This window comes from Glycine max, chromosome 2 (genome assembly GCF_000004515.6).
Source record: "Glycine max cultivar Williams 82 chromosome 2, Glycine_max_v4.0, whole genome shotgun sequence".
Lineage (NCBI taxonomy): Eukaryota > Viridiplantae > Streptophyta > Magnoliopsida > Fabales > Fabaceae > Glycine > Glycine max.
In genome coordinates, this window is record NC_016089.4 from 34,283,556 (window position 1) to 34,295,186 (window position 11,631).

General features: G+C 33.5%; 1 protein-coding gene across 1 annotated transcript; it reads left to right on the forward strand.

Moving 5' to 3' along the window:
- The first annotated feature begins 697 nt into the window (after window positions 1-697).
- LOC100796140 (uncharacterized) lies at window positions 698-4,306 on the forward strand. Its single transcript, NM_001254605.3, has 6 exons — window positions 698-944; window positions 1,015-1,066; window positions 1,352-1,383; window positions 2,870-2,903; window positions 2,988-3,055; window positions 3,790-4,306. Exons 1-6 carry the CDS (start codon window positions 840-842, stop codon window positions 3,928-3,930), a joined length of 432 nt encoding a protein of 143 aa, NP_001241534.1. The 5' UTR covers window positions 698-839; the 3' UTR covers window positions 3,931-4,306.
- Window positions 4,307-11,631: the final 7,325 nt, after the last annotated feature.

Genomic DNA, 11,631 nt, shown 5'->3' on the forward strand with positions numbered 1-11,631 from the left:
ATCACACATGTAAAGTTATTTGAAAAAAAAACATATAATAGTTATAACCTACTTTGAATGTGTAGATCTCTCTTTGAATATTTTTGTAAGAGGCAGTATAATTCTAAATTCATAATAATAAAATGTAAAATCAATTTTTCCTTAAATTGTATCATATAATAATTACAGTTTGTGATAGTCCTATAAAAGATCAGTATGCTTGTGTATTATAGTGACATTAAGGAATAATTATTACTGATATTATATATAGTTATTATATTAAAAAATTATAATAATAATATTTTATTAATATGAGTTCAACCACAGTTGAATTATTAAACCTTGAACTAATATGTTTATTGGTTTAGTGATCGGTCTCATTTTAAAAATCTTAGTTTAAATTATTTTAAGATAATTATTTTAAAATTACTTTAAATGATAAATTATGATTGAATAAGTATATAAAATTTTTATCCTACTAATATATAATATTTTTCTCTTCAAATAATTATCTTAAAATAAATCAAACAATAAATTATAATTAAATAATAATATAAAATAATTTTATTGACATCCTCTAAACTCTTAGTAAAAAACATTGTATATGAAACAATTTCTGATTGTATTAATTTTCTACTGTCTTATCGTGGAGACAAATACTTCTAAGCTGTGATAAAAAAAAATATAAAGAATTGATATGGAAGGATATCTGAGTATTAGCCAATGAAGTGACCCGTGCGTGGATCCCCACCCTATCTGTGCCTTATCCTATGTATGCGAATTAAATGAAGCAAGCATTCATAAAGCATAACTGAAGAAAACTAAGGAAGGAAGGAAGGAAGGAAGAGTGAGCGTGAAAGATGCCTTCGGCGAGGCTTTCAGGGTCACCAAGGCTCGACGTTGCTATTGACATGGGCAATCCATTTCTCAATCTCACTGTTGATGGTTTCCTTAAGATCGGAGCTGTAAGTTTTTTTTTTTTTCTCTTTCTTAATTAATTGCCCTTTTTATTTGTTTTTTCATTTCCAATTTCAGGTCGCAGCCACGCGATCAGCTGCTGAAGATACTTATCATATTATCCGAAACGGTAAGTAAGCATTTCACAAATTCTCCACCCCATTTAATCTTCATGCTATTTTCCTTTTTTTCCGGAGCCTAAAGAGGTAAAATTTGATTCTTATAACGTTTTTTATTTTCACTTTCCTTGTTTAAACTCGGGTTATACACCAACGTGCATATAAAATAGGTTATATTGTAGTACCGTATTTTACTTTGCTTCTGTGGTGGCATCGGTTCAATGTTCCTGGTTGTTTTGATTTGAATTATTATTATCTGTGAAGGCCTTTGTTGTAATTCAACATGTCTGTTCCAGGGAATATCTCAAGTCATGATTTCGAGAAAACGGTAAGTTCGCGATTTAACGTTGTAATTCGTGGTATTGATGTTTTTAGGTGTAGACATCTACTCCAATTTCACTGTGTAGATTAGTATATTGTTGTCATTTTTTAACATGACGAGCCATTAGATTCTCTTGTCCATAACCACGACCGTGTAAGATACATGATAAATTGGGCATCAGCCTAAGGTCTAAAAATTTTTTTTTAGCCCCTAAATTTTTTTTATTATTAACTATTAACAAATTTTAACTAATCAAAATAAAATAATTTAGAATCTCTCACTTTTCTAAAAATTAGTCAATCAATATCATCTTTTTAAAAATTAATCAATATCACAATTAATGTCGATTAAAATATTTTATTTATCAAAAAAAGTAAATTTCTATTAACTTTCCTTTAATATCACAACTGATCAAAATAAAATAATTTAAAATCTCTCTCTTCCCTAAAAATTAGTCAATCAATATCATCTTTTTAAAAATTAACCAATATCACAATTAATGTCATTTAAAGTATTTTATTTATCCCAAAAAAGTAAATCCTTATTTTATTTATAAGACCCCTTTTTATATTATCCCAAAAAAGTAAAATCTGACAATGTCAGGTGCTAGAGGCACTCTGTATTTGCGCTCTTAGTTCGATCTGTTACGTTCTGTTATTTTCTGATTGATAAAAAAAAAGTCGGTTGACGTACGATTATAACTATGCATGAAAATTCTTGTTTAAATACATAAAAATTACACATGTAGTCATCCAGTTGATAAGAATTTCTCTATCATGCCTATATAAATAACAAATATCTTTTTTGTTCATTCAAGTGCTTCTCATATTAATTAACAAGATAAATGAATGTCCACATCATATTGTCTCACTGAGGATTTAATAGGAACAAATATTGATAGCTATATGGTTAGATAATTATTCAAACTTAAGGACATATAAGAAACTTCTTGGGTTGTTTATACTATATTATTTGGTCTATATCCTTTTCGAAACAGAGAATTGAGTTGGAATTTGGCAATATATATATATATATATATATATATATATATGTATGTAATAGAGTTGGATAATCATATGTATTTTCTTAAGAAAATAAAAAATTAATTATATTTTTATTTCTTAAAAATAATGATTTTTTAGGGCCCCTAAGGGGTCTTATTTAACCAATATCACAATATGCAGATTTTGCAGCTAAAAAAGCTAGAAGATTAATATAAAAATTGATATTTTATATAATATACTAAGTCTCTTTAAAATTCTTGTAAAAAAAAGATCCCTTTAACATTTTCGCCTTAGGCCCCAAAATGTCTGTACACGGTCTTGTCCATAACATTTCAATATTATAGTGATGGGAGGATTTTTCTTAGCGAAAAATGATAATGATTGGGGTGAGCCCCCAAAGGGCACCTTGGAATCCTATTCAGTAGACATTTCGTGGTGTATGCTATTCTTCATTCCTTTCTCACGAGGTATGGTTTGTGTTGTTGCAGTTGAAGAAGATGTGTAAAGAAGGTGTATATTGGGGTAAGACTTTGTGTTACATGATGTGCTACATTTATTTAGAAAATGTTGTAGCTCCCATTTAATGTAATTTTCTTATGCTTATAGGAACTTTAGCTGGTGTTTATCTTGGAATGGAATATGGGGTAGAGAGGATCCGTGGCACCAGAGATTGGGTAATCCTCTCCATAGGGTGGTTGTTCTTACCGTTTGCCCAACTATCAGCATTTTCTACAGTACAATAGTCTAATTTCACAATTTAAATAGACATTAAGATCTTAGATCCCCTGATATAAATTATACTTACTTTTTGTTTTCTGGACTTGCCTTCAACATGCTGATGTGTAAGCTGATAACAAAATTCAAGTTGTTGTTAAAAAGCATCATGTTTGGCTTTCAGCTGAGTCTAATAGTGAACTGGATATTGTATTAGAATTAAGAAAAAAAAAACATTTCAATAATGCTTGAGTGGCTAGAAATTTAAATTGCAGAGGTTGTGTTTGGATAAATTTCTTAATAAGTTAAAGTTAGTTTATGCATAAGTTAAAATTTGTTTATGCATAAGTTGTTTATAAAAGTTTTCTCATTTAGCTTTTTAGCTTCTGCAAAAGCTGATTCCAACTTATGCATAAGTTACCTTTAACTTTTAGGAAAAAATTAATTTATTTTACCTTTTTATTTTCTTCTCCTTGCAGTGTTTATTGAGAAGTTTATTCAACTGGACTCAAGATTTGGGAACAATAATTTGACATAAGATTTGGAAAAAAAATGAATTTGTGAAAATTGGAAGTCAAACGTGTTGTAACTTTTGGATTTGTAGATGTACACTGTGCTTTTTGTTGTTCAATTGTAATTTTATTTTTAACTTGAATTCTTACTCAACCCCCTTTTTATTTCTGTTTTCTTGCAGAAGAATGCCATGATTGGGGGTGCAGTAACTGCGACTCTGTTATCTGTTGCCACCACCAACAACAAAGACAAAATTGTACCTGATGCCATTACTGGGGCAGCAATTGCTACTGCTGCAGAGTTCATAAATTACCTTACCTGAATGAATGAAAGTGGATGTCTTGCTGGTTTTCTTGCATGTTTTGGAAAGGGATTGCAACTCAGTCTCTTTTGTCATATACTTTGTAACGGTTCCATCTTGATATTGGTGCAGTTACTTCTAAGATATGCTATTTATTTAACTTTCTATAAAACCTATGTTTTGATAAATTATATTGGCCAATGGTTTTTCCGCATGTTAGTAGCTTTGCCTTGCAATTTAGTCAAGCTAGACTTGTGCAATTTTATTACACGATGGAAAAGAAGCTGGCTTCGAGGGCCAGTACCTCGAGAGAAAGAAGGGAAAACTCAAGGAAATTTTCATTAATATCCTGCCTTATTACACTGCTGCTATATTTATATTGATAATTGAAATAACAGAATTTGTAATTTTGCTCTAACATATCCTAACAGAATTGAAAATGCACAAGCAAATGGCAGATAAGGCTATAGTGGTGCAGTAGTGGTGGGCCCTACAGGATGCGCTAGCTCAGCTCGAGTTAGTTAACAATATCCTTCTTCTGGGTTTTGCTTTTGGTGGAGCTTGCGTAGTGTTATTGCCTCCATAATATTTCCTAGCCCATCAAAAACATCTTGTCCTCAAGGTGTTAGCTGTAGGAAGATTGAACCTAGATCCAAAATTAGAATGGGTGTAGGAATGAGTGAATGTATATTAGTGGCACAGAGGCAGAACTAGTTAGTGGCATCGCCGTGTAGGATGACACTGCCGTAGGGGATCGTATTGCAGTGGTCGTGACGGTAATGTTGGTGGACAGTGTGAAACACCTCCAACAAAATCACTTGTGCCGCAACTTGTGTCATCGACAGAGGGGGCACCTCCTTTCCTTTTCTGGCCATGAGGAGCAGATTTGACAAAGTCGGCATGGTTGTTGTGCGTCGTCGCGCCATCGGTGTTGTTGGTGTTGCAGAAGCCTTAGGTGACCTTCTCGAATCATCTGCTGGCGGTGACTTCATGGTGTCCACTGGTTGCAGAGATGTGTTGTCAACATGGAATGTGGTGGCGGTGAAATCGAAGCTAAGATGGGAGAGGTTGGTGTCTATGTTCTGTGATTCCATTATTATGGTCTCCATAGGCGGGGGTGATTTGGGAGGGGATGGAGTAGGTGTGAAAGCAGATAGGCGGTCAAGGATGACATCGAGCTTGGCGTTCATCTCCAAAGTCTTGGTGGTCATGGTGGATAGGTTTTGGGTGAGGTGGTACACAGTCTCTTCAAGGCGGTCCATGGTGGTTTGGTGGCTGGAATGAGTGGGCATGGTTGATGGCACGGGTAGAGGTAGTTGCTGATGGATGGCTGTGTGGAGAGGATGTTGTGGGAAGAGATGGTTTGCGCTTGCATGACAACCATGGAAGGCAGCCATTGGAGCTCAATGAAAGCACCAAATTGTTACACGATGGGAAAGAAGCTGACTTTGAGGGTCAATACCTCTAGAGACAAGAAGGGAAAACTCAAGGAAATTTCCATTCATATCTGGCCTTATTACACTGCTGCTATATTAATATTGATAATTGAAATAACAGAATTTGTAATTTTGTTCTAACATATCCTATCAGAATTGAAAATGCACAAGCAAATGGCAAACAAGGCTATAGGATGCGCTAGCTGAGCTCGAGTTAGTTAACAATATCCTTCTTCTGGGTCTTGCTTTTGGTGGAACTTGTGTAGTGTTACTGCCTATATAACAAATTTTGTCAAAGCATGTTCAGTTCGATTTAGCCTTTGGATTTTTGGAATAATGAAGGTTCTGGATGAACAGGTTTTCAAATTTAATCCTTTTCTGCTGACAGGTTAATCAAAGTTCATGTTTACTTATTTCAATTACAGTTATAGATCATGAAATGAAGTGGACATCTGTAAGGAGAAGCTCTCCAGTCTCCAGTGTTGAACGCATCGCACATCAACCTATCACATTGTGGTTCCTTTGAAACATACAGAACTAATTAAAGCAAGATTTTTAAGTTTAAAAAATAAAATTTTCCGCGCGTATTACAATTTAAAAAACTATCCTTTTAAGATCACCAGTCAAAAATTCCATTCAGGTAAGGGAATTTAACTGTACTCAGCCTCTACAAAATATGATATGATTTATAACATGCATTAAAACATATAACACATTGTACTCACCTCAGTCTAAACTAAGTTTCATAAAAACTCTTGCATAATAAAGTCGTGGAAGAAGGAAAATTGAGAGATTTTTTGAAAAACATGAAGTTTAAAACTGAAAAGAACACACAAATAGGTGGTTAGAGAGAAAAACTTGTAACTTTTTGAAGATTGAATTGGCTTTTCTTAACCGCACTAACATGCATTAGTCCTTGAGCATTAGAGATCTCTCTAAGAAGGGCTATCAACCTAGTAGAATTTTAATGGCGTAAAGAGGAATCGAACATGTATCTATGGAGAAATAAAAGTTAATTCTGAATCCTTAATTACTTTTACCAACTCTGACACTTTTCTTAGATTATGTCACGTGTTTGAGACAAGTCACCTAACCATCTGTACTTCAAACAATGTGCATTAGATAAAGCATTTTGCTGTTCCATAAGGCATTAGCAAAGGCATTTGTTAATTTCACTCATATTTAAGCCTGCACTACGCATGTAATGGAACAGAATGCTACAAAGTTTTTAAGCATTCAACTAATGTTTGGTTCGAAAAGAACAGTGAAAACAATTTTATTTTTATCTTTTTTAACTTCACCATAAACATGAACAAAATGATGGGTAAAGATGGATAAAAGAGATTTATTTTTCTTTTGTCCAAGACCACTCATATCTAGACTTCATATTGAACATTCAATTAAACTAAGTTAAATAAGATTAGTATGTAACAAAACACTCCCTTTTAACTCAGTTGCATTTCTAAAGATTTATACTCAAGACTTCTAGTTAATTTAAATTTAGAATAATACTGTATCAGTTGATCTAGACATTCGGTGACAAAGAAAATTGCCTTTTCTTTTAAATCAAAATATAATTGTTAATTCTTGAGAAAGGCTAAACGATTTAACTATGTAACATACTTTTTTACCATTCACTTCGCCTTTACCATATAAAAAAAATAAATAAATAGTTTATAGTTTTTCACATGGACATCTAACGGAAGAAATGAGAAATTTCCCGTAACTTTATTCAAGCAGCCTGGCTGATTACATCCTTTGAACATGACCCTTCTTTACGGGTACTTCATGTTGCTGTCATAGGAACAATATTTTTCTTGATATGATTGGAATGTTAAAAAAATCCTCAACAATCAGTCACGGAGGAACTCATGGTTTGAGCTCGACAAGCAAGTTCTTAATGCTCTATCTCTATTCACTCTCATCAGTCTATACTAGCATCCAAAGGGGTTCCTCCATCTTGTACATCTTTGTAGGTAGAAACAAATGGACATCTCAAGAATGGCACTTGCAACTCGTGAATGGGTCCTTATATAGCGGTTGTTGTGTTACTCTGTCAATTGGTTTGCCGTTGCCTTAACATTCATGAGTTGACTGCAACCCTTATGATTTTGCCATGATCCTTATGAATTGACCCCTCTTGGTTGACCCTGATCCTCATGAGTTGACCACAATTGTTGTCGGATCTTGACGTTGTTTTGGAGTGTTGTTATCACTTTATTGTGGTTGTGTTGATTACCACGACCGTAGTCAATGTACCATGGTCGTGATCAAGTGTAAAATCTTTAAATCTTCATAAGTTTATGTAATTTTCAACTCTTTCACTCAATTGAGCGACTGTGCTTCTACAATAGAAAACTAGTGTTCAAGCGTGAGTTTTGTCAAGAACATGCATGCAAAAAGACACAAAAATTCATATAAAATATCACTGAGAAAGTGGTTTATTGTAACACTTCAAATTTTAAACTAAAAATATTGCTTGAAAATTCTCTAATTTAATTTATTTTAGAAATAACATTACTTTTTTTTTCTACCGATACTTATAAATAATAAAAACATCTTATACTATTTTTTTTCAAAAATAAAACATGATAGTTGAAAAATGTTAAATAGTTGCATCAAATTAAAATAAATCCAAATGTTGAGTAATTCAGTTTCCGTACCGTCGCAACCTACCATCATGACGGGACGACCGAAGAAAATAAAAGGGATTTGTTTTCTAAGAAGAAAATGAGAAGGAGTCACCATTAACGTTTATTTAAGGGAAATGTTAGAAAAACCAAAAAGAAGGTATGCGAATTTTAAAAAGAAAGGGTTTGAGAGTTGTTTACGCATATGGAAGGTGCTAGCACCCCACGTGCCCATCACAAAGAACGACAACCTTTAATCGAGTGTGCAATAAAAATAACGTGACTTCAAAATTATTTATTTTCCCAAGAGCGGTGAATTTTTTTTGTGTTTTTCTTGTTATTTTTTTTCTCGAATCGACAAGGGTGTTGCCCTTGCTCCTATGTATCCCTAGGTACAATGAGGAAATAAGACCTACGTAGTTTTTTATGCAAAAATGTTTGTGTGTTAAATTGGTTTGTTTTTTTATTTGGTTTTGTTTATTGGTCAGATATCTTTCATATCCACCTATTTTGAATATGATGAATATCTTCGAGCTCACGAGGTGAGTCCAAGACCCAATGTCGTGTGCTATGAAAAACAAAAGGCTCTAGGAGAATTACCAAGCAAGTCCGAGACTTAGCATGACAACTTAAAGTAAAAGAAAGTAAAAATAACGGAATCGCAGGAATAATGGAAATATGAAAATAATGGAAAATATGAAAATAACATAATTTAGTGCGTCGGAAATCGTAAATTACGAAAACAAAAATAACGAAATTTAGTGCGTCAAAAATATGTAAATTATGGAAACAAAAATAAATTAATTTAAGAAAAAAACATAGGATTGGATTTCATCTCTCATACCTTTAGTATCCTAATAAGGTTAACATATATAAGTCATTTTCTAACATTACTGATGCACGCATAGTTATCCCAAGTCGATTCCTCGCACTTGGAACCTAAGAATATTTATTAAATATAGATACCTCGCATATGGGGTAAATATCCTAGCATTACAATTATATTCTCGTACTTTTTTGCAATCAAAACGTTATGCTCTATTTCTAGCAATGTAACCTAAAGAGTAAAATCATTCGATTCAGATTCTAAGATTACCTTTCAGTCTCACTTAAAATCCAATTTCATGACACTAGTGATAAACTAAAATCAAGCATTACGGGTATAATGAAATTACCAATAATGAGTAGAAGAGATTAATAGATACATAATATCAAAAGGGCCACATAAGGGTACAAAGGTTATACACAATCCTTAAGAAAAACTAATTGATCAATGCACAGAGCACGAGACTAACAAGAGAAAATGACGAAGGAAGTAATCCACGGTCACAATTTTGTAGCGCCTCAGCTCCACTTTTCCTCTTCTCCTTCTTCTTCTACATTTTTCTCTCTGGTTTTAGGCTCCTCCCCCTTTTTCCTCTTCCCTTGCATGGCTATTTATAGAAAACAACCATTGAGTGCAGGGAAGGGAAATTCGCCCAAGCTAGCTGCTTGCTTAGGGCTATGTTGGATTTCCCCTATAGTTACTTTTTGGTCCAATTTTTCCTTTATACAAATATGTTCAAGGGAAATCCGATTCGCTGGAAAGCGCACCGGATTGTCATGTTGGATCAAGTGGCCTCAGAATAATTAAGAAGAGGGGTTGAATTAATTATTCCTAAACCTTTACTAATTAAAAATTTACTCTTCTAAGGCTTTTACTATGTTGTTAAGAGAATGAGGAGTAGAAGAGAAACTTAACCAAAAGTAAAAGCGGAAATTAAATGCACAGCGGAAATTAAAAGAATAGGGAAGAAGGAGACAAACACACAAGAGTTTTTATACTGGTTCGGCAACAACCCGTGCCTACATCCAGTCCCCAAGCGACCTGCGGTCCTTGAGATTTCTTTCAACCTTGTAAAAATTCTTTTACAAGCAAAGATCCACAAGGGATGTACCCTCCCTTGTTCTCTTTGAACCTAGTGGATGTACCATCCACTAGAACTGATCCACAAGAGATGTACCCTCTCTTGTTCTCAATCAACAACCCAAGTAGATGTACCCTCTACTTGTACCACAAAGGATGTACCCTCCAATGTGTTAAGACAAAGATCTCAGGCTGTTAAACCTTTGATACTTTGTGAATGGGGATACAAAAGAATTCTCAGGCGGTTAGTCCTTTGAACACTTTTGTATTAGGGAAAAGGAAGAATCAAAAGAATTCTCAGACTGTGTCGTTTTGAATTCTTTGACAAGAGAGAAGGGAGACACAAAAGAATTCAGGCGGTTAGTCCTTGGCGAATTCTTTTTGGCAAAGGGAGAAGAGATGAAAAGAATGAATAACACAAGTTTTCAAGGTTTAGAAAACCAGAAAACTTTGGAAAGCTTTTGGTACAAAGAAGAAGAAGAAGTTTCAAAGAGATTCAAGGCTTGTAAAGGATTGTATGAATAAGTGTTCAAGATGCTTCAAATGCAAAATAAAGCCTTGCTTTTATAGACTCTTCATGTCTGGTCAAGACAACCATTAGAAGAGTTATGACTTTTAGAAAAACTTAAAAACCAATTTGAAAAAGTCAAAAACTATTTGAAGAGTTACATCTTTTGATTTTATTCAGAAACAATCACTGGTAATCGATTACCAAATCAGTGTAATCGATTACACAAAGCTTTTATGTGAAAGGATGTGACTCTTCACATTTGAATTTGAATTTCAACGTTCAAAGGCACTGGTAATCGATTACCAAAACATTGTAATCGATTACAACCTTTTGAAATTAATTGAAACGTTGTAAATTCAGTTTGAAAACTTTTTCAAATCCATTTTACTACTGGTAATCGATTACAACAATCTGGTAATCGATTATCAGAGAGTAAAAACTCTTTGGTAAACATGTTTTGAGAAAAACCATGTGCTACTCTATTTTTGAGAAAACCTTTTCATACTTATCTTGATTAAGCCTTCTCTTGATTCTTGAATCTTGAGTCTTGAATCTTGATCTCTTGAATCTTGATTCTTGATTCTTGATTCTTGAATTCAACTTTCCTCTTGAATCTTGAATTCTTCTTGATTCTTATCTTGAACTCTTGAATTGTTCTTGATTCACTTGAGTTGTTCTTTGATTGATCTTTGAGCTTTTTGTCTTCACCTTTGTCATCATCTTTTGTTATCATCATTGTTATCATCAAAACACCTTTGAATCACCTTTAATTCACCATGAAGCTTTCCTTCTACACGTCAAGTATTTAAAATTAAAACGGATGAATCTGGGTATCGAACTCAGGGAACTAGCATTAGACAGGGTTAAATTCAGAAATAAGGCATTGCTAAAAGAAACATTGATAATTGATGGTTTAGAACAAAATTAAACTAAGTCTAGGCTAAAAATAGTAAAAATGCAAGTAAGTAAGATTGACAACAGTAGGTAAAAGTGTTGGGTCTTTCTAACAAACAAGCTAATGCATATGAGGATATTTCTCTAATCAATCATGTTTTTGTGTTCTATGTTGTAGCCTAAAGTACTAAACCTCGATCCCTCATTAGGTTAGCTTAACTCAAGCTTCGTCCTCAGATTTCTCTTGTTGGACTAGGCTTAACTTAAGCAGCCCTTGTAGGTTTAGACTAATTTAAACTAAGCTTCATCCGCAGATCCCTCATTTAAGACTAGGCTCAACTTAAA